Source organism: Festucalex cinctus, chromosome 3, assembly GCF_051991245.1.
Source record: "Festucalex cinctus isolate MCC-2025b chromosome 3, RoL_Fcin_1.0, whole genome shotgun sequence".
NCBI classification, from domain to species: Eukaryota; Metazoa; Chordata; class Actinopteri; order Syngnathiformes; family Syngnathidae; genus Festucalex; species Festucalex cinctus.
The window spans coordinates 30,968,024-30,992,382 of record NC_135413.1 but is presented as its reverse complement, the minus strand read 5'-3'; the positions used below and the strand labels follow the sequence as shown (position 1 = coordinate 30,992,382).

Genomic DNA, 24,359 nt, shown 5'->3' with positions numbered 1-24,359 from the left:
TCCCAGTCACCAGGCTTATATAGAGTGGGGCACGTGCGTATCCGCGGTCAGCCAATCACGAGCCACGCTTCACATGGTAGCCACACCCCCGAAGCGCCTCTCCACTGTTGATGGGGAAACAAAATGAACAACGTACAGGATACTTTTACGGTTTGATCACGTCTCGTGTCTAGCTCATGTTTAGGGGGGTCACTGACCATATCCTTTGTTATTTATTTATTTATTTATTTATTTATTTATTTATTTATTAATACCGTATCGCATTGGTTTAAAAAAAAAAAAGGTTCATGAGATATGATGAGGACTCACAACATCTTGTTGGTTCGCAGCGTCCATTTGAATGTGTTAAAAATAAAATAAAAATAAAAATAAAAGAGTATCGATGAGTTACGTATGGTATGTTTACATGCAACTCGGTCGTCTGTACTTGCTGTACTGATCAAACAAATACATTACAATATTACCCAGGGTTGGTTATTGCACTGTTTGTGTACACACTCGCATAATATTGTCATGATAAAAAAATAAAAATAAAAATGCTGTCTTTTGAGATTTTTTTTTTTTAATATAGAAGAATAATCATCTTTATTGTCAAAAAAATTGACCTCTGCATCAAAGTGGGGATGCAACAAATGTTTATCGGCGTCGCAACATTTGGACTAAGTGGGATTATTTTATTTATTTATTTTTTATTTTTATTTTTTTACAGCTGCTCTTCTGCGGTTCACATAAGGACATACAGTATGTCTGACAAGCCCAGCAGCGGTGTGAACGTCATCCGCACGCATGACTTTGTAGCCTAGTAACAAGCCCGAGACTGCAATTTTAAGCATCCCTTTGATTCTCGGCCATTAACATTAACATTTTGCTTTCTTGCATTTTTTTTTTCCCTAACAGGTTGTTTGGAACTAGAACACCGTGGTAGTCAACAAGAGGAAGATAAACTGGGACATACAAAAAAAAAAAAAGTATTTCATGTACCTCGTTTCGAACGAAAAAAAAAAAAAGTTAACCACAGTCAATCTGTGACATTGACGCGACAGATTCGATATAATAGTCTAATTCTCACTTGACTTTCATAATTGTGTACAGTGTATTGCTCTATATTGTTCTTCTTAAGTCAATCTCACAGTAAGATGCTTTAAATAAACCAAAATTTTATTTATCAGTTTTTATGAGGCATTAAAGGGCCCCTGGAAATCTTGGGGCCTCAACCAACTGCCTGCTTTTGCCGGTTGGTAAGTCGACTCCACCCCTACGACATTCTTTGTTTCTCATGCCTTGCACCCATGACTATAAATTAGCTTTTTTTTTTTTTTTTTTTTTTTTAGAAACCAGGTGAACTAAATAAATCTTCATGTAACTTCTGGTGTAAAGTATATCATTGTACTCTTACCGCCATTTGCTGAGGTCACTCCGTTTGTGATGCAAAAAAAAAAGTTTGGAACGAACCCTTTGGTGCTCACTGATCTGATGTAATGTGTGAGGTCAACAGTGACCTCAGCGACCTCAAACATCCAGGCAAGCAGAGAGGGTTTAAAAAAAAAAAAAAAAAAAAAAAAAGTTCTTCCAATTGCATTACAGGCAGGATGTGCAAGATTTTTTTTTCCTAATGACTACATTTGACAGCCAGTATAAGAGCGGCATTATGGGAAAAAAAGAAAAATGAATCACTGCAAATTCAAGGAGACAGAACTCCGTTTGATGCTAATCCCTAACATAATCCTGTCAAAACACAACCTTGTGATACCGCTGGTGCACTTGGAAGGAACACTGGCTTCACTTTAGTTTACTCCCATATTCTATCTTTTTAAAATATACATCTGGGACTGGAAGACATGTCGCACCTGCATTTTGACATTCTGAATGCATTTGTTATGTTTGCTTTAGCAAACACGACAAATAACGCCACTGCATTTTACTCAACTGACAGTTTTCTCCATGTATTTATGTATGTATTATACTGCCTCCTGGTGGCCAAGGCGCGAATCACGATGTACAAACGTCAATTTGTTACATTTTGAGTTATTAGTGTGCTGTTTTTCTTATTTAAAAAAATAAAATAAAATAAAAATGTTGCCGTTTTAGGAAGAGCTTGAACGGATTAACGGTCATTCCATTCATTTTAATGGGAGGTGCCACTTTGAGTTAGAGACCGCAATCAACAAGTAAATGACAACTATTTAGGATGACATCATCAGATATGTCTGCATCATCTGAAAAGATCCAATTGGAGAAATGTATCATTAGCCTAATAGAATGGTTGAATATTGTTTATTTTAGAACGTTTCTGGAACACAAGGGAAAAAACAACTAATTCAACAAGAATAACAAAGAATAATCCAGTACCCTCAATTCAACATTTGCAGGTACCATTAATTAAACTGGATAACGAAGAATCTATGCAAACATTAATAAAAATACACATTTTTTAGCATCGGTATTTATTTATTTGTTTATTTATTTTCTATTGTACAATTAAAATGGACTCAGGCGATTATGCTATTAAGCGGACGAAACATTGGAATTAGCTTTTAATTATTTTGGAGCAAATTAGATGGCGCAGGTGGCAATAATAGCAATAAATGATTTTAACGTAAATATACTGTACCAGGTACTGGAAGGATGGATATGTATGCATTGATGCCATTCACAGTAGTATAGCTGTAGATCTGGAGGCTGGCTCCCCCAAGTGGTTACATGTCTTACAACAATTACACCAACGACACAATAGCGAATGTCATAATATACCGTCATCAATCATGTAACACGAAGCTACAAAACAAAAAACAAAAAACAAAAAAAAAAGCCATGACACGTATATTTTTTTTCCCTACATGTTAAATTTGTGAATAATTGTTTAATCATTGTGACGTCACACACGAAAAATAGCGTAAGTGTTCATAAACCAGACTTTTAGATAAAAGATAAAATAATGAATTAATTCTACCATCAATAATCGCAAGAGTTGACGTTGGAAGTACAAGTAAACTATTTGTGTTGCGTTCAAGCGCGGTAAGATATTCTGGCAAAGTGGCGAGGGCGAGTACGAGTTTGTGTAGAACTGTAGCTTTGGAATATTTATATGAATGAAAAGAAAGTTAACCATGATTCATGCTGGGTTCGCGGGGTGTGGTGGCGAATAAGTGTCATCGTTTTATTTGACATAGTTTGCTGTTTAGCTAGGGGCGTGGGCGGGAAAAATCGGAGTTGGGAGGTTTCTTTTTCTTTTCTCTTTTTTTCTTTCTTTTTTTTTGCGTGGGCTTGAACGCATCCGGGGCTGTAAACACAAACTAAAAGAGTTGAGGGTGGAACCGAGCTGAATCGGGACACGCGGTTACGAAAGACAACCTTGGAAGGCTCGAGACTTGAGGTCCTTTTAAAATGCGCCTTCTTCGCTGAAGTCAAGCGTTTGAAGAAGCCCAGTGACGTTGATCCGAGTGACGGGGTAAAAAAAAAAAAAAAAAAAAAAGAGGACGAAGAAGCAGAAGCAGAAGCCGAGACCGGAGCACTTCTGATGCAATTCAACTGCTCGCTGAACAACCACCAAGAAGCCAGCTGGGGCACCAGCAACAGGTAATTATGCCACATTTTACGACAATTGAAGATCTGCACTTGCAGCGTACTATTAGTACTACTTTTACTCAGTGTAATTGAGTATTAAACTTACCCAAAGTGAGTAAACATCACAACAGGAACAACAAAACACGTCATTTCTGCATTCATTTCCTCATGCTTAGTTGCCCTCCATGATGTCACTGATCATGAGCGGTTCAATGGATCACAGCAATCAGTTGACAACAGGCTAATGTGAGGCTTCCAAAGTCATTTTAGTTGACTTCCAAGTTGTTTTCGCCCCAAAGGAAAATAATGACAATGCCTGGGTCAAACTTGTCAACCTTCCAAATCCTTAAAAGTCCCTTTAAAGTGAAAATAAATGTTTATTGAATGTAATGTGTTAACAATTGATCCCTAATCCGAACAATGTGTGTATCAATGTGTATATCACTTCAAAAGTTGTGAACAATCAAGCTCTTTTATCTGCTTTCACGCTGTGGGCGTGTCCCCTGAATAGGCTGAAATTACGCCTGCTCAACTGTCAATCAAATACACGACTATGAGCTGAAGAAAAAAAAACGGATAACTTCATCTAGATACATGTAATTACACGTTTGAACCACAAAAATATAACCACTTCAAGACTCACGTGACTGGAATATGTCACTTTGTTGTCACTCACTCGTGGCAGACGACAAGGCGCTCTAAAGATGTCACTGTGCCATGTTTTTAGGCAAACAGGGTCTGGACAGTCTTAACTGTTATGCGACTGTAAAGAGATGAAAACCACAAGGTTAAAATTGTGCAGTGACACGGGTTAAGTTGCATTTGGACATTCTTAAAACTGCCGCCTGAATTTCAGACGTTTTGGTCACGAGTTGCACGAGGCTCTCGTCGTGCGAACAGTCTGGAGGCTTTAACGGGATCAACTCAAAAGTCATGTGGGCGGCGGCTGATTTAATAGAGAGGAAAAAAAAAAATCCCTTGGCTGTCATGCTGGACAAGAGAATGTTCTTGTGTGGACAACACGTCGTTTACGGGCCAATTCTAAATCTGATAACATACATGCTGAATTACTCAAAATTGGATTGGCCCATTTTAGTCTACTTTATTTTCGTATGTCGTTGTTTTGTATGCTGAAACAGTCACATGGCATGCTCACATTATTTATATTTATCTCAAATTGGAATAGTTTCTAACCCTCAAATTCATATAAAAGATACACTCCCCATTATGTAAAACAAAAATAACCACGTACTGTTAATTCCTATTTTAACTGAAATACTTTTTTTGTTTTTGTTTTTTTACCTAATTTGGTCCTGGCTTCTTCTTCTTCTCAAGTGAAGAAGTGCAGTTTTGTGGCTGCAGGGGTACTAAAATGATGTGTGCCATCTAGTGGTGAACGCTGTTATTACAACTTAAAACTACTGTCAACTTTTTTTTTTTTTTTTAAATGAATCCAAGGCCACTTTGAGTGTGGACGCAGGCCGCCAATTACCCAAACTTTAACCCCGCAGTAGGGCTGCTCGATTATGGGAAAAAATAATAATCACAATTATTTTGGCAATAATTGAAATCATGATTTATTTTTTTTCAAACAATTATTTATTTTTTTTGGTACAAAACAAAAATGTTTTTTTCAGCATTATTTAAAAATATTAAGACCAATAAAAATTGAAGCATTATAATTATGGAAGCTCATTTTAAACCACACAGAATTTATAATTTTATTTATGTGTGTGTTCTATTTATTTATGTTGTATGGATGTTCATTTATATTTTTGCTACAAAACAAGAAAATATTAAGACAAAATTATTTGAAAATACTATAATTATGCAAGTTCCTTGTGGATGAAACAAAATTTATTGAATAAGTTATTTTAAAATGTAAAAAAAGGTGCAAATATTATCAATTTAAACAACTCAAAAATTAGTATTAAAAATCTTTTTTTTTTTTTTTTTTTTTTTAAACGATACTGATTTTGTAATTGTGGAGTGTAATAATTGAATTCCCCCCCCCCCCCCCCCCCCCAGCGTGTACGATGGCGTCGGCAGCGGATGGCGTCGGCGGCGGGGTCATCCCCGCCCTCAGCTCGGAGCTGCCGGCCATGTTTGACGGCGTGAAGATGGCGGCGGTGGCCACCGTCCTCTACGTCCTCGTGCGCTGTCTCAACCTCAAGAGTCCGCCGTCGCCGCCCGAGGTCAGCCACCAGGACACGCCGCTTACCCGCTACCTGCTCAAATGCTGCCCCCTGTTGACCAAAGAGTGAGTTGGAAAACATTTTTTTTTTTTTTTCCGTTTGTGTCATATGCGGGTCAAATGAGAACACTTTTGTCGAGTCGGAAATAACTGTTGACGTCATGGCGAAAAGGTCTGTTGACACATCATACACGCTGGCGCGTGAGAGCAATATTTATATATAAACGCAAAACAAGAAGACCTAGTAGACTATGGGATAGGGATGCACGATAATATCGGTGGCCGATAATTATCGGCAATTATCAACCAATTTGATTTCAAACAGATAAACCAGATAATAGAGAAATCGGCCGATAATTATCGGCGATTATCGACCAATTTGACATCATACAGATGAACCCGATAATAAAGAAATTTGCCGATAATTATCGCCGATTATTGACCCATTTGCCATCATACAGATAAACCAGGTAATAAAAAAATTTGCGGAAAAATATTATCGACCAATTTGATTTCATACAGATAAACCAGATAAAGAAATTTGCCAAAAATGATCGGCAATTATCGACCAATTTGACATTATACAGATAAACCAGATCATAAAGAAATTTGCCAAAAGTTATCTGCAATTATCGAGCAACTTGATTTCAATTGTATTCAAATTAATTTTGCAAACACTTATCGGCTTACTTATCGGTTATCGACATCGGCACTTTCTAAAAGATTGCTTTATCGGTATCGGTTGAAAACAGCATTATCGTGCATCCCTACTATGGGAGAGACGTCATCTGAAAGTGCTTTTCTATTGGCTGCTGCTAGGTGACCTCACTTCTGTGTGACACACTTTCAAAATGTCCATTTTCCGGTTAATATCAAAATAAATCCTATTTAAAATCATCCCCAAGGGCTCATGCATGAAATTAATTGAATTACCAAAGACTAAAACGAAGGACATTTTTTGCTATAATTATAGTTTTAGTTAGTTTTGTAAACATAAAGTGTAGTTTCAGTTAGTTTTCATTTTTTTAAAAAGCATTTTTTATTTTATTTCGTTAACGGCATTTTTTTTCAATTTTAATTTGAGTTTTTCCGTTAGTTTTAGTTCACTAAAATGAGCTTGAGCCACTCCAATATTTTTGGATCCACGTTCAAATTTGAAAGTCATTGAAAACATTTCGTTCTCTCCCCCACAGCCCTTCCACGCGGTGAAATAGTTTTTTGCGTAATCCAGCCCAGCTAAACTGGATCCGCACCATTCTTTGGACCCACACCAAAAATTCCCCGGTCCATCCACGCGCCACTAAAGTTTTAGCAGAGATTAGTCATGTCCAAGAAATCCAACTGCAAACTTCAAACAGCAGTCGGCACTATAAAAGTAGCAGCTTGTGTTCTTGGGGTCTCTTTCTATTTGTGGGCGACTCGCTTTGAATCTGAGGGCCCGAAAGTGCCGAGTCAGCGCGACGTCAGAAGTGTGATGTAACCCGACGCCGCTTCCCCCCCCCCCCCCCCCCCGCAGATACATTCCGCCCCTGCTGTGGGGGAAGAGCGGCCACATCCAGACGGCGCTCTACGGCAAGGTGGGCCGGGTGGGCACCCCGACGCCCCGCGGGGTCCGCAAGCTCCTCCCCATCCACGACGGGGCCACGGCCAGCTTTGACCTCTTTGAGCCGCTGGTTGACCACTGCACGGGAGGTCAGATGGGAATCGTGTGGAAATGGCAATGTTATAAGATGTTCTTTCTGGGCTCTTGAAATGTTTTAAGTAACAATAATAACAGTCCTAAAAATATATTTGAATAAAACTTTTATTTATAAAGACCCCGTGACTTTGAACAGGCTAAATGTTATGTTAAATTGACGGATGGATTATTTATAAAGAATAATTACAGCATAAACAATGACAAATATTAATAATACATTTTAGGGAATATAAGCTAAAGTTAATGTGTTATTATAAAAATGAAGTAAAAAAAACAATCTGGAAAAATACATTTTAATACATTTTAGTTTTTTATATTTTTAGGAAGTAGTTGTGTTAAACTTCAATAATAGCTGGTAAAATATTTTTTAAATATTTTTTTAATTAAAAAACCATAAGAATAAATTTATTTTTAAAAAAATAGGTGTTTCTGGTAAAATAAATAAATAAATAATAATAATAATAATAAAAAATAAACCATACAAATAATTACGAAAAGCTTTATCTTTAGGAAATTAGACCTTTAAATGCAGTAGTAGTGGTAGTTATTCTCACTTTTTTTTTCATCTAACTTTTCATATCATTTGTAAAATAATAATAATAATAATAATAATAAACTATATTTTTTTTTATTGTTTTAGTCATTGCCAAATACTGTAAATTGTTAGCGTATGTAAAATAGAATAATGTAATTATTGTAAGCTGCTTTATTTAAGAAAACACTTCTTTTTTTTTTCATAATTGACATACGCTATAGCGTAAATAATTTGCAGAATAAAAGCAAGGTAAAGTTTTTTTTTTTTTAAGGTAATAATACTTGACTGCAACATTTAAATAAATGATGAATAATACAAAATATATTTATAGCTAATGAAATAATTAACATAGATTTTTTTTTTTTAAGTAAGATGTGATCTTGTGTCAACATAGACTCGTACTCATGGTCAGCTTACCTCTGTTTTCGTGTTGCTCAGATGACATCACCATGGTCATCTGCCCCGGCATCGGCAACCATAGCGAGAAGAACTACATTCGCACCTTTGTGGATCACTCCCAGCGGCAGGGCTACCGCTGCGCCGTCCTCAACCACTTGGGGGCGCTGCCCGACATGGAGCTGACGTCACCGCGCATGTTCACCTACGGTAAAGAAAAAACAAAATTGACAACTGCAGATGGGGGGGGGGGGGCGCTTCCAAGACGAAGGAGGAGGATACGAGCCATTGTTAGCCAATTTATTTATTTACCTTTTTATGCCCCAACCTTGCCTTATGAACGTCTTCTATAGCGTAATGCTAACACAAAGTACCAAACGCCATAGACAGGCTATCATAACAAGCATCAACGTCACTGTTAGAAGGCTTTCACAGATATTTAAACCCAAACGTTTAGCATCACAATGTCGAAAGTAGGAGTGTGACGATATATCGATATCGCAATAAATCGTGATACTTTGTCTCCCGACAGATTATCGATACATCTACGCAAGTATCACGATATTTGTAGTGAATATACAGCCACTATAACGGCTCTATACTTCATGACCTATTGAGCAATTACTTGGCGGGCCACTAGGGGGAGCGCCTCATAAGAGTGGCGGGGAAATGTACGGAAATCTCATGAGCTTTATTATTATTATTATTATTATTATTATTATATTTTTTTATTAGTATTACTATTTTTTATTTGTTTTTAATATATATTATATATATTTATATATTATGTATTTAAATATTATATGTATATTTAGCTATATTATTTTTATTAGGAATTATTATTTTGTATTTTTCATTTTATTTATTATGATTATTTATTTTAATTTATTATTTTTTTTAATTTGTTTTTATATATATTATATATAGTTATATATTATATTATGTATTTATATTATATTTATATTTAGCTATATTATTTTATTATGAATTATTTTTGTATTTTTATATTTATTAGTTATTTATTTTTTATTATTTATTATTTATTTTATTATTTTATTTGTATTTATTATTAGTATTTTATGATTAGTATCATTGTGGATTTATTACCTGAGCAATCTATCGATAATCGTGGTGATCATCATACCGTGAGATAATCGTTATCGTGAGCCTTGTATCGCATGTCGTATCGTGAAGTAGCCCACCCTTTGTAGAAAGACAATATGACAATACTTAAATGTATATATTCTTTATTCTCTGCGAAAATCGAATTTTATTGCCGCTTCTTGAGCAGTTGTAACCGTCTTCATGAAGCGTGTGTATGTTGTGCTGCCCCCTTGTGGCCAGAAGGATGATGCATTTCCACCAGCGGTTGCCAAGTACAAACACTTTGTACACAAACGTCAGTACTTGCATTCAGTACAGTTTGTGAGTGTTTTTTTTCCTCGCACGATTGCAGGTTGCACGTGGGAGTTTGCGGCCATGGTGAACTACGTGAAGCAAGCGCTCCCCCGCACGCTGATGGTGGCGGTGGGCTTCAGTCTGGGGGGCAACATCGTGTGCAAATTCCTGGGCGAGAACCCGGCCAATCAGGAGCGAGTTTTGTGCTGCGTCAGCGTCTGTCAGGGCTACAGCGCCCTCAGGTGGGTGGAAAGCACAACACGACTGACCGGATGGAAATTTTCATGTGAGGAGTTTTGCATGAAAATTATAATTACATCAAAATATAATATTTTGGAGGCTCTTTACGTTGCATTCATTTGTGCGTTTGTGCGTTTTTTTTAAGAGCGCAAGAAACTTTCCTCCAGTGGGACCAATGCCGACGGCTGTACAACTTCGTCCTGGCTGAAAACCTGAAGAAGCTCATCTTGTCGCACAGGTGGGACGCGATCGATCGATCGACCTCCATTTTGTGGCGACGACCTGTTAAAGTTTCTTTCTGGCGATGTCGCGCAGGGAGAGCCTGCTGGGCGTGACCTCCAGCAACATCAGCGACGCCGACCTGAGCCGACTGTGCGCCGCCACGTCGCTCATGCAGATCGACGACAGCATCATGAGGTGACGCCGCAAAATGAAAAGAAACCAAAAAAAATAATAAGTCATGCCCTTTCAATTTTTTTTAATATATAATAGGTTTTTTTTTTAGTCATTTATATATGTCTGTCTATTAAAAATAATTAATTCCCTTTAAAAAAATATGCATAATTCATTTTAATTAAAGAATTAAAATCATTTTAATACATGGGTAACATTTTTTATTATATTATAATAACACTATTAACATCTCATTTAAATGTATAAACATTCAACGTTTACAGCGGGGGAAACACTAAAAAGGTGTAGCAAAGTAATAAATTAATAAAACAATTCTTACTCATTTTGTTGTTAGTTAATTGAAGTTTATTAACCATTTATTTAATCAAATTAAAGCATGAAAGTCAAAGGTAAAATTAATGTATTTTTAATCAAGTATTTCATGCTCATTTTTGGGGGGTTTTACTTAATGTAATTATAATTCCAATTCTTTAATAAAATGTTAAGTGAATATTTAAAATTGTTATTGTGAATATTGAAATCATCTGCACAATTTAACTTCATATTTAATGTATTTATTATAAATATGTATCCAATTTAATACATATGAAAATATTAAATGCATGTGTAAATTTGCTCAGAATAAATTATTAAATGAGAGAAATCACTACTATTAAAAAAAAAAAAACATTTGAATTAACAAAATTTGGGGAAAACTAAAAAGCCCTTTTTTATGTTTTTGTTTTTGTTTTTTTTCTTTATCTTTTTTTTGGTGTTTCCACCCTTTTTTATGTTTTTAATGAAATTATCATTTGTAGAATGTGAAATACATGTGCACAATTGTTCAAAATAATCAAATGCATTTAAACAATCTAAATGAATCAATTCATTTTAATGAACCAATTTTAGGGTTAAAAAAAAAAAAAAAAAAAGTGAATTGAATGTTTTATTCACACTGATTTGCTCCTATTTGACATGTTTTGTTGCTATTTGTAACATTTTCTTCCGTGCAGAAAGTTCCACGGGTACAGCTCCCTGGACGAGTACTACAAGCAGGAGAGTTGCGTGCGCTACATGCACAAGGTGAGCAGCGGTCATTGTCCTTTTTTTTTTTAATATTTTTTTTAAATTAGAAGTGAGAAATTGGCTCACGCCGGCGAAACCTCGTCCAGGTCACCGTGCCGCTCCTCCTGATGAACTCGTTTGACGACCCGCTCGTGCATCGCTCCCTGCTCGCCATCCCGCGCACACTCTCAGGTTTGTGTTGAATTTTGAGTACAAGAGCAACGCAAGGTTGGTAGCTTGTTTCTGTCACACCTGTCATATCGATATATATATATATATATATATATATTTTTTTTTTTAACTCATTCACTCCCCCATTTTCACAGAAGCAATCTCGTTCGCTCGTTGCCGTTTTACTGGATTTTGACTGATTTTGCAAGGCCCACAGAATATTGTGTTCTATTGCTATAAAAACATGGAACCTACCAAAAGAAAGATTAGTCTCTCTTCTTTCATCAGGAAAAAAAAAAGTATATCTCTACCCGTTTCCGTTTTGCAGCAATTAGCATTAGAATATAGCTAAGTTTCATCATTATTCACAAATCTATTTAGAATTGTGAGTAATTGAGCTTTATTCAACATGGCCCCGGTTGATCTCCTTTGCTCAATATTGTTTTTTTGTTTTGTTTTGTTTTTGTTTTGTTTTTGTTTTGTTTTGTTTTTTTAGTATGACCTCAATTTTTTCACAATATTGTGACCTTTTTTTTGTATCACCAACCTCCCCACAATATCGTGATAATTATCGTATTGTGACCTTCATATCATGATAATATCGTATTTTGATGTTTGGATATCCCTAGTAGCACTTGTGTGAGTTTGCAACGAAAAAGTATTTCACACTCTGAACGGACAGCTTCTGCAAGATGCGACATTGCCCTGCGGTGGGAAGCACGAGACGTCCGTTTGCATTATTAAAGATGAAGCTCGACGATCACCTTCCAAAACAAAAAGCGCGTCTTCCCGTTTTGGTTTCCGCACGGATGTATTATGTGGATATACATGGGGGCTCGCAATTGGGTGTCGGTCTGCTTGGGTTAATCATGCGTGTTGTTAATTGTTCTTCGCAAACTGGCTTCTTGTATTTTGTCTTCTCGTGTGTCACGAAACCCAAAACCAAGCGTGTGCTGGTCTGCGCTTGCTGTGCATGTACGGACCGACGTGACGTCGGTCTGCTCACATGCATGACCCACTTGCATAAACAGCTGACTCTTGTTTTTAACTTTTACACGTAACAAAAACATAACTTAACGTGCGGGTGGCCACATGTGTGGCTCGTTGATATAATCTTATTAAAAGTACATTTAAGTATAAGACAAAGAAAAACATTTTGTTCCTAATATGAATAGATATGGACAGATAGAAAGGGAAAAATACAGCAACACGTTTTCTTATTAATTTTTTTTTTTTTTAAACGGGTGAATTTGACCCGCAACATGACAAGAGGAGCACGCTGCATGTTTAGTTTACAATGGTTTAAAAAAAGAAAATAATTAAACGTGTATCCTAATTTATATGTATTTATTTTTACTTCAAAGGAAAATGCTGCACATAAATATTAATTGAAAAAAGTTGTTTTAATATAATTCATCCATTTGACCTTCAATAAAAGAAGGGCGAATATTTCAAAAATAATTATTTTAAAAAATTAACAGAATTAAAGATCAACCAAAAAAATGTATCCTAATTTTTATTTATTTTTAATTCAAAGGAACATGCTGCACATAAATATTCATTGAAAAAAGTAATTGTTTTAATATAATTAAAATAACAGCTTAGCTAAACCAAAAAAAATATCCTCAATATATTTATTTATTTATTTATTTATTTATTTATTTATTTTTATTTGGTCAGTTTGACCTTCAATAAAAGGGTGAATATTTAAAAAATAATAATTATTAAAAAAAAATTAACAGAAAAGATCAACAAAAAAAATGGATCTAATTTTTCTTTATTTTTACTTCAAAGGAACATGCTGCACATAAATAGATATTCATTTGAAAATAATTGTTTTAATATAATTAAAATAAAAGCTCAGCTAAAAATATATCCTCAATATATTTATTTATTTTATTTGGTCAGTTTGACCTTCAATAAAAGGGAGAATAGGTCAAAATAATGATTTTTAAAAAATTAACAGAAGAAAAGATTAACAAAAAAAAAAAAAAGTATCCTAATTTTTACTTTGTTTTATTTTGAAACAGAAAAGGAGGAACCTGCTGCATGAGAAATATTGCAAAATATAGTTTCAAAGGGAAAAAAAGCTTCCTAATTTGGGGGGATATGTTATTGGATTGAAATTTCAAAACTAGTCAGTTTGACCCGCAATATGACAAGGAGGTTACACAGTGTTATGTTCGGGAATGTTGTGTTGTAATGATTATTGAGCAATAAAAATGATTTTTTTTGTTTTGTTTTGTTTTGTTTTGTCCGTACAGAGAAGATGCCCAACGTGATCTTCGCCCTGACGCAACACGGAGGCCACCTGGGCTTCTTCGAGGGGGCCGTGCTGTTCCCCCAGCCCCTGACGTGGATGGACAAGGTCATCGTGGAGTTCGCCGACGCCGTCTGCCACTGGGCAAGCGGCCGCCCGCCCCGCTGCGCCGAAGACCTGCCCGACTTGAGCCAGGGCCACGCGGAGAAAGCGGGTGGACCGGCCATCGCCTGGCCCTCCGTTTCGGCGTTATTTCATTGCTAACGGTTACAGTCGGACTGCGGGTCTGAAAATTTTGTTCAGCTTTTTCCGGATTGTAAGACCTCAGGTGGTTCCCACTGTACTGTACTACAACATCTACTGAAAGGGTGCGAGTATTTTTTTTTACTATTGCTGCAATTTCCTCATGTTGAAGTGCGTATATGACAAAGTTTACAGAGGAGATTGACTGCGTTTTTGCAAAATGATGTCAATGAACCCTGTTACGCGGCCTTGCACTGTTTATGAATACTTCACAAACTGGATTGGGGATGGTGGTACTGTAATTATTGCAGGACAACATTTTGACTATGCACTTTAGATTCTTGGCGTGACTTTTTTGGCTTTTTCGACTGTTAACGAATCTTAATAAAGAAATTACTTGATCTAATGGGAGTTCCTTTTTTTTATGCTCCTTTTCAGAACAGCGATTACTGGTTATCAGATCCACCTCACAGTTTTGAGGTTCAGGGTTAGAATCCGGGCTAAGGCCTGTAGCGGCCCCTTGGATTTACGAAGATTGAGTTTCAATCAGTTGTCGATAATCTTTTACTGTATCTCACAACAAACACCATATTAGCAACTACTAATTCATCATGATGTGTTTACAATACATATTAATCATGTTTACCAAATACAAATAATGAAATATAGGAAATGTTTCTGAAGATATTCTGTCAAGTTTATCACATGCTTACTTCAAATGAAATACAACATTGCCTTTATGTATACAAAAATTATATTACTTCCATTTTAATTAATGTTTTATTCATGTCATTTTGCCATTCATCTTATAACATACTTAATATTGCCGTACCTCATTTCAATCTCCTTGGGCGCTATCAGAGTTCCAACCACCAGCTAGCATGCCTAGCATCGTAGCATATTAGCATAACAATTCGGAATCGGACCTAGTGACAATACAAAATAACGAAATAAACCACAATTACTTACTCTTTCCTAACAGAAATAAAAACAAACGAATACTGTAATACTTAATTGTTTTTATAGACAACGGTTTACCATTCTTTCGGCTAAACATAAGCACAACGTCCCGAAGAGAAGCAAACCGGAAGTTCTACATTACCAAAAAAAAATCGAAGAAAACGCGCGCTTCAAACAAATTCGGAAGCGCATGAATTGATCGTAATTTGTGACATCCAGTCACGTTTATCTTTTTATGTGGAGAGTAAACGGCTTGTTCATAAACATGATCCTTGTAATATTTTCCAAGGTCGCTATAATTACAAATGGGCACATCAATTTTGGTGAATTAATCACCAGTTTAATTAATCATCAGTTTACGGACAATAAATGCTGTCAAGCTTTTTTTTTTTTGGACTAAGCGTTTTATAATTTCCATGTGAGTGGCTACATAATGTCACCATAATTTTCTGGATTTGAATACTGTAGTTTATTATACCAGTATTTCCCTTTGACTGAGGGGCATTAATTTATTACTGTGTCCTAATATTAACCAGTGACCATGTCAGTGTGTCATTGACTAGTACATTGTTTTCAAGCCAAAGAAAAATCAAATAATAATAGACGACAAGATCACGTTTATATACACTTTATTGTACAATCAATTGACAGTGTTGGTACAACAAGGTAGCACAATGAGTAACACTTCATAGTCGTAAACAGTGGAGAGCAGCAGGCACTAAGGAGGAACAAAGATGGACGGGAGACGGACTCGCTGCTTTATTAAAATAAACTGTTTGGAGGCTTACCTTGGGGGTCCCAACAAAGTCCAAGAACAAGTTTGAAAGAAATACGACAACACAGACGCCTTTTAAACGTCGTCTTCTAACAAATGAATGACTTTTTTGAGGAGCCATCCACTTTAACTGACTCAATGGCGCCCTCTGTAACATTTGAAAGGGAAAAAAGAAAAGAAAAAAACTAACCGCTTACACACAAGAAATTGGGTGGACATCATAACAGGAGGCACGAAAAAAAAAAAAAAAAAAAAAAAAAAAAAAAAGCCTCCAGAACCCATGCCCGAAATGGAACAGTTAGTCATCCATTTTGGTTTGAAGCAGCCCAGTTCCATGAAAAAGGGGCCTGAGGTGTTTGAAAAAAATAGTCTCTGACAACATAAAATAGTATGGAAATGTCTATCAGGACTGGATGCATGGAGGAGAAAAAAAAAAAAAAAAAAAAGGTCATGGGTGCCCAAAACTGAACAGGAAGTCAGCCATTTTGCTTCGAAGCTACCATTTTTTGGGGGGACAAATTCAATGGAAAAGAGGTCTAGAGAGTTGGAAAATTACAGCTTCATTATTGACATGAAATTTGAGGCAAGGTCAATCAGGACAGGTCATGATAGTTACAAAGACCCACAATTGAACAGAAAGTCGACAATTTTGGTTTGGAGTGTGGGCTTTGTCTGGACCCCCCCAACAAAAAAACAACAACATCCTCATAGCAGTCTATGGAGAGCGTAAACGCAACTCGGACTTTTTAGTCAAACAACTTTGCTGCCGTGGCCTTGCCGTCGTATTTGGCCGCTTTCCCGTCAAACTCGGCGGGGAGGATGTCGGCGTCAAACTCCTTGTAGTAGTTTTCCAGCTCGTCTCCGTGCACAAACACCTGCGAAGGCGAGAAGACAAGCGGACAGTTGGCGCCGTAACCTTTTTTGGGACAAGAGTTGGGGAGCGTTTTTGAACGTTACCCTCTCCAGAAGTTTGCTCTTCATGAGGGGCTTGACCACATTGTAGGTGGTGGTGAAGTACCACGGCTGATGGATGAAGTGCACGGCTTTGAAACGAGCCGGGAACGAGTCCTGGACGGACATGGCGCACTTCATCATCATCATCATCATCAATGCTGACCACATTGTTAACATTTCTTTCATTACTTGAGATTTAAAAAAATACAATTCCTAAAATATCCATAATAACACAAGAGTGACGGTATTCCACCTGCAACATGTCCACCATCTTCTTGAGTTCCGTGGGTTTGATGCCCGACGCCTGCTGCATGGTGAAGCCCTTAAAGTTCTCGATGATGCAGAAGCCGTTGATCTGAGTCTCTTCGTTCTCCAGGAGCTTCTCCAGGATCACGCAGTAGGCCCGCAGGATCTGCAAAAAAAATAAATAAATAAATAATAAAAGTCCCCCCCCTTCAATCAGAGGAAGGCTCGGCGCGAACGTCGTCGGGACGTATCGCGCGCCGTCCACCTCGTCGAAGGTGATCTCCTCGTAGTCCCAGTTCTCGATGTTGAAGAGCAGGACCACGCGGCCGTACTTGTCCCGGCTCTGGAGGATGCCCGGGTAGCCCGCCTCGATGGTGCTGCGCACCGCCTCGGGCGTGAGGTTCTCGAACAGCTCGGGGTACTCCTTCCTGAAGCGCACGTAACCTTGGAAAGGAAGTCTTCGTGAGGACCTTTAACACATTCATTGCCAGACCAGCAGAAAAAAAAAATGCATAATTTGACGTCTTTTTCCGTCAATGGCAGTGAATGAGTTTAACATGGTAAAAATCAATGCAGCAATTATAAATTGTTGATATATTGTACAGCAGGGGTGTCCAAACTTTTTCCTCTGAGGGCCACATACAGAAAAATAGAAAGCTGCAAGGGCCACTTTGATTTTTTTTTTTTTTTTTTTTTAAAGTTATTTATTAACACATTCATTGCCAGACCAGCAAAAAATCATTTGACGTCTTTTTCTGTCAATGGCAGTGAATGAGTTAAAAGGCGGTCAAGTGGTAATTGGTGCTGAAAGTTCTGGGGGCTACTGATAAGTGGCATTTTCATTTACAAAAACTCATGCATTAGGTTCAGTGAAAACTCTAAATTGTTTCCATAAACTCATACTTTAGGTTCACTGAGACTCAAGTGTCCTTTACTACAACTCACTCTTTAGGTTCACTGAAGACGAAGACTCAAAATTGTTCACAAAAATTCGTACATTAGGCTCACTAAAGACTCAAAATTGTTCACGAAAACTCGTACTTCAGGTTCACTTGAAGACTTTCACAAAAATTCGTACATTAGGCTTACCGAAGATTCAAAATTGTTTACGAGAACTTTTACTGTAGGTTAACTGTAAAAGACTCGCATTGTTTACAAAAACACATTAGATTTACAGAAGATTCAAAATGGTTTACAAAAACACGTACATTAGGTTCACTTAAGAAGACTCGAAATTGTTTACAAAAGCACGTATATTAAAGGGATACTTTACTTATTTAGCCATTTTTTGGCAGTCAAACAATATTTTGCCTATATCAAATTTGATATTTTCATTATTTTTTCATGTACCTTTAAAAACACATTTTGCACCTTGCTGTCGACTGAAAATGACATCACAAAGGGATCAGGCAACCAATCACAGCTCACCTTGTGAATGTCACATGACCAAACCTAGAAAACGGGTGAGCTGTGATTGGTTACCTGAGCCCTTGTGATGTCATTTTCAGTCGACAGCAAGTTGCAAAATGTGTTTTTAAAGGTACTAATTGTATGTTAAAAAATAATGAAAGTATCAAATTAATTATAGACAAAATAATAACTTTTTGTTGCTATAATGGGCTAAATAAGGGAAGTATCTCTTTAAGTTTACTGAAGATTCAAAGTTGTTTACGAAAACCTTTACTGTCGGTTAACTGAACACTCAAAATTGTTTACATAAACACGTACGTTAGGTTTACCAAATATTCAAAATTGTTGATGAAAACTTGTACTGTAGGTTCACTGAAGAAGACTCAAAATTGTTTACAAAAACCTTCACTGCAGGGTAACTGGAAAAAAGACTCAAAGTTGTCTACGAAAACTCGTACTGAGGTTCAATGATGCCTCAAAATCGATTACAAAAACACATTTTTTAAAGAAACAAGAAAAAACTTAAAAAACTAATTGAAAAAGTACACTCAGTACAGACAAAATATTTGACAAAAATACAAGTTAGGATTGTTGAAGGCTCAAAATAGTTGAAAAACGTAACATGACATGAAAACATGTACGCTAAGGTCGTAATATGTTAAATTGTTTGAAGACCGAATGTTTACGTAAAATAAAACTTCACCGCAGCTTCAGTGAAGATAATCGAAAGATCCTGAGATTTTAACTCATTCACTGCCATTGATGTGTTTATCCGTCAATGGCAGTTAATGAGTTAAGTCAATTCCGTTCCCATTGACGTGTATATCCGTCATTGGCAGTGAATGAGTTAAGTCAATTCCGTTCCCATTGACGTGTATATCCGTCAATGGCAGTGAATGAGTTAATTTCCTATTTATTTATTTACAAGAACACATCTAAACAAAAGGTTTACTGAACACTCTAATTTGTTAAAAAAAAAAAAAAAAGTTTGATAAATTCAAAGTTTCAGAAGGACTCTTGAGATTGCCGACGTACCCTTCATGAGTTCGAAGGATCTTGGGACGTCGTACTTCCTGGCCCGGATGAAGCGCACCAGCAGGCTGTCGGGCTTGTCCCCGAACGTGTCCAGCACCCCCTTGGCCAGCTCGTCTCCCGCGTCCGCCTTCTCCTTGATCGTCCCCCGCAGCTCCTTGACGGCGGACGCGCGCTTCTCGTCCGTCTCGTTCAGCTCGTCTTTGGCCTGCGGGTTTGTTACGGTGGTATAATGCCGAGTTCTTTTGTTTGTTTTAAGTCTGTATGCGAGCACGACACGGTGGGTGGGGTGGGGGTGGGGGGGGTCTACCTTCTGCCGGGTGTGGTCCGGCAAGCTGGGGCTGGGTCCGAACACGGGCCCGTGGTCCTTGACGGTGAGACGTTCCAGCTTGGCCCGGAGAGCCTGCTCCTCCTCCGACACCATCCGGTACGTTCCGCTCTGAGGACGGTGAGGTTCATATGATTAACTCATTCACTCCCAAAAACGTATTTGTACGGTTTTTTTTAGGTTTTTGTATGCTAGAGTTTTTGTATGAAGGTTTTGATGCAGTTTCTGACCTGAAGCGGTCGCTTAAAGCGATGGTACTTATTACAATAAAAAATCCAAAAAAAAAAAAAAAACGGCCAGCAGGTGGCAGCAAAGTATAAGAGATCAACCAGGTCCATGTTGCAACAAGCTCTTTTTCCCAGTATTTTCAACTGGTTTGTGAATAATGATGAAACTTAGCTAATTCTAATGCTAATTGCTACAAAACATAAAAAAAAAAATACTGTATTTATTAAAAAATACTGTATTTTTATTTTTTTTTCCCCTGATGAAAGAAGAGACACATTTTTCTTTTGGTAGGTTCCATGCTTTGATAGCAATAGAACATGAAAATGGCTGGGAGTGAATGAGTTAAGATTAGGGGTGTTAAAAAAAAATCGATTCGGCGGTATATCGCGATATTACATCGCGCGATTCTCAAATCGATTCAATAAAAAAAAAAAAAATCGATTTTTTTTTTTTTTTTTTTTAGAGCTCAGAATTGTTCATTCGGTAGTCTTACCGATTCAACGTCTTATCATCATTGCCTTTTTTTTTTTTTTTTTGTGTGTGTGTGTGAATCGATTTTTAAACTTCCATTTTTAATGGAAAAATATTCAACAAAACGTCTGACTTCAGGTTAGGATTCACACCTTGAGCATGGAAGAATGTTATATGAACGGAACATTAAGCCTTAATATTTTATTTTAATGCTGTTCAAACATGAAACAGATTACAACCTCTATAAGACTGAAATTTCAGATAAATAAATAATACATTTTCATATAAATCTTACACTCTACAAGCTTACTGATTAGTATTTTCTAAATTTGAATGAAAAAAAAATCGCAACAATCGACTTATAAATTCGTATCGGGATTAATCGGTATCGAATCGAATCGTGACCTGTGAATCGTGATACGAATCGAATCGTCAGGTACTAGGCAATTCACACCCCTAATTAAGATGATTGAGTTTTTGTAATAAATAAATAAATAAATAAATACCTTGTTTTACAAAATTTTTGTAAAAAAAAAAAAAAAATTACAATTTTTTTTTTTCTACATTCACAGAGGGTCAAATTACTGTAACACAATCATATGATTAATACGATATATTTGGGAAAAAAAAATAATACAAAAATTATTTTCCACATTCACGGAGGACTAAACAGTCACAGTAACACAATCATGATTAATATAATTTTTGTAAAAACAAAAAATTACAAAAAATATTTTTTACATTCACGGAGGACTACACTGTCAAAGTAACACAATCATATAATAAATATATCATTTTTGTAAAAAAAAAAAAAAAAAAAAATATTTTCTAGTACATTCACGTTGGACTAAACAATTAATGTAACACATAATCATGATTAATATGATATATTTTTGTTAAAAAAATACTTTTTTACAAAAATTAGTTTCTATGTTCACGGAGGACTAAATGATCCTTGACAGCTACAAAAACACGTAACAATATGATTAATATGATATAATTTTTGTAAAAAACAAAACAAAAACTTTTACAAAAATAATTTTCTACGTTCAATGAGGACTAAACAGAATAACACGTAGCAGTATGACTAATAAAATATAATAAATTAATTTAAAAAAAAGTACAAAAATTATTTTCTACGTTCACATGGGACTAAATGACCCGTGACAGTTTCAATAACACGTAACAATCATATGATTAATATGATCCATCCATCCATTTTCTGAACCGCTTACTACTGTAATAAAAAAAAATAAAATTAAATTATTTTCTCCGTTCACGGAAGACTATAAATGACCCTTTGACAGTTACAAAAACGGGTAACATTTTCTGGGATGTTTCTTAAAACGTTTTTAGGATTATAAGAGAATCTAAATTGCCTTTGATGGTTGCAAAATGTTACGAGAATTGGATTATTTGCGAAAACATGTCGAGTAAGCTCCATGGACACATTTCTCATCTTTTTGGCTATTTGAAATGTGTGTGTGTGTGTGTGTGTGTGTGTGTGGGGGGGGGGGGGGGTGATTTACCTGTAGACTTTCAAATTTACTTCGAGTGTATTTACAATCCAAATCCGGTGGCTGGTGCAGGAACGACAACAATTTGTAGGCTGTATGTGCCTCAATTTATGTTCTTCATGCTTTACAAAAACACACATAAGGTGTTTTTTTTTTTTTCTTTTTCCTTCCCTTTTTGAAAATCCTAATCCAGATGAGAGCAAGCGTTAATCAATCTGGCCTCAGTGTTGCTGTAATCTGCCTCACGAGGGCCGTAAAACCCACAAAAGCAGCGTGATGCCGATTAATGGCTGCATCCTAACAATGAGCTTCGTTGATTTTTTGTTCCCCCCCCCAAGACGCCATTTTGTTTGCATGTTAGTAGTACATGTCCATACTTACAACAACAGCCATTATCGTCGTCACACTTGGATCAGTAGTCTGGAAGGCAAAAAGAGCAAAAATCAATCCATAAATAAAGTATGTCATGCTTTCTTTTGTACTCAAGTACATTTCCAAGTCTGTACTTTTTACTTTTATTTGAATGAAAGTAGCAAGAACAGAACTTATTTTTTTTTTTTTTACTTTTACACAGCACATTAGTTGTACCAGTACTCTTCTATACTTTTTTTTTTTTTTAAATAACTTATCCAAAACCTACACAAATTATTTTACAGTTTCATTTTCCTCATGGCATAAATATATTTCCTATTAAGTTTTTGAAGATGCACTTTGCACTGCACAGGTTGAGTTGAAGATAAAACAATTGAATGGAACGACTCCAGCTCCATCCCAGATGATGATTTTGATAGATGATGCTAAATTTAGCCCGCGCATTATTTATCAAGGCAGATTTAAGAGGTCGACGCTTACATAAGCAGCACGATTTGGACCGCGCACAGTCAGGATGGAGAAGCACCTATCATGGATTGCGCAAGAATAAACCGCAAAATCTGAATTTTTTAAAAGAAGAAAATGGACCAAATTGATTGAGATTATGTCATCAGGTCATGGAACGATTCCAATTGGCTATATATAATAACATCTGGCGTTCATTTATCTAACGGATAGCTGTGTCACAGTTATGGGACATTTTAGACAAGTAATACAAATAAAATAATATACAGTATTTGAAAAATGTTGTTGAAATAGTACAATGTAGCTTTTATTTTTTATTTTTTGTATTTATTTAATATTTGTAATTTTATTGTGGGAATGCTTCAGCATTCTCACAATAAAACTACAAATATTAACATATTATTGTGATTTTTATTCTCCACACTTTTTTGCCACCTCAAAAATCTCACATAATACTTCCAATTTATATTTTTCAAATTTCAACAAGCTTAAAAAATTCACACCTCCCGGGGTATATATAATATATTCCACATTACTTGCACAATTTAACATTTAATATAAACTTTTCCTCATTCATTTTCAACGGGACAGTCATTGAACTTTTTCTAAATATCACTTTCCACGCCCACTTCCATATGTATGTATATATATATATATATATATATATATATATATATAAAACATATATATAAAATATATATATATATATAATATATATATATATATATATATAATATATATATATATAAAATATATATAAAATATATATATATATATATATATATATATATATATAATCATGCATACAACAAATGGGTGCCCTTGCGCCATCTAGTGGACGAGAATTTGTTTTTCATTCTACGTCACTGGCATGGATAGATGAAATACATCATTTGCACCAAATATATTTCTTTGTACCAATTAAGTAAAATTGAACAATTTCCCGTGTCAAAGGAAATAAAAAATATGCCATAAAGAACTTAACTAAAGTGCACGTACTACTTGGTGCAAAGCAAAGAAATCAGAAGAGTGCATTTATGGAAAAACAATATGCAACAATTGAATGAATGTAAAGCAAAGCTCGCTAAAAATCGCAATCTACATCAGGGGTGGCGAGATCCGGTCCTCGAGGGCCGCAGTCCTGCTGGTTTTGGATATTTCCCTTCTTCAACACAGCTGATTCATGATCAGCTCATCAGCAAGCTCTGCAGAAACCTGATAACGAGCCTGTTAATTGGAATCAGCTGCACTTCGAGTAGGGAAATCTACAAAACCTGCAGGACTCCGGCCTTTCGAGGACCGCAGTTTGCCACCCCTGATCTACATGAATGCCTGAGGAGTGCATAACGGGAGGAGGCCTTACCTGTTGGAGGCGAATGAGAAGCGTCCGGCGTCCGTCCGTGTGCAGGACGGGGGGCGGCGAGCTGTGACTTTTGTAGCTTG

The 24,359-nt window shown here is 36.3% G+C and overlaps 2 protein-coding genes across 2 annotated transcripts; one reads left to right on the top strand and one right to left on the bottom strand.

Annotated features, from left to right (window-relative positions):
• Positions 1-3,019: 3,019 nt before the first annotated feature.
• On the top strand, positions 3,020-14,564 carry abhd2b (abhydrolase domain containing 2, acylglycerol lipase b). Its single transcript, XM_077517570.1, has 10 exons — positions 3,020-3,576; positions 5,593-5,824; positions 7,275-7,450; positions 8,431-8,598; positions 9,845-10,028; positions 10,172-10,264; positions 10,342-10,443; positions 11,433-11,502; positions 11,592-11,676; positions 13,920-14,564. Exons 2-10 carry the CDS (start codon positions 5,601-5,603, stop codon positions 14,177-14,179), a joined length of 1,362 nt encoding a protein of 453 aa, XP_077373696.1. The 5' UTR covers positions 3,020-3,576; positions 5,593-5,600; the 3' UTR covers positions 14,180-14,564.
• Positions 14,565-15,730: 1,166 nt separating this feature from the next.
• On the bottom strand, positions 15,731-22,627 carry rlbp1b (retinaldehyde binding protein 1b). The gene is made up of 7 exons (XM_077517571.1): positions 22,461-22,627; positions 19,846-19,974; positions 19,539-19,743; positions 17,359-17,537; positions 17,101-17,259; positions 16,851-16,961; positions 15,731-16,768 (listed from the first exon to the last, which is right to left on the bottom strand). Exons 1-7 carry the CDS (start codon positions 22,569-22,571, stop codon positions 16,640-16,642), a joined length of 1,023 nt encoding a protein of 340 aa, XP_077373697.1. The 5' UTR covers positions 22,572-22,627; the 3' UTR covers positions 15,731-16,639.
• Positions 22,628-24,359: the final 1,732 nt, after the last annotated feature.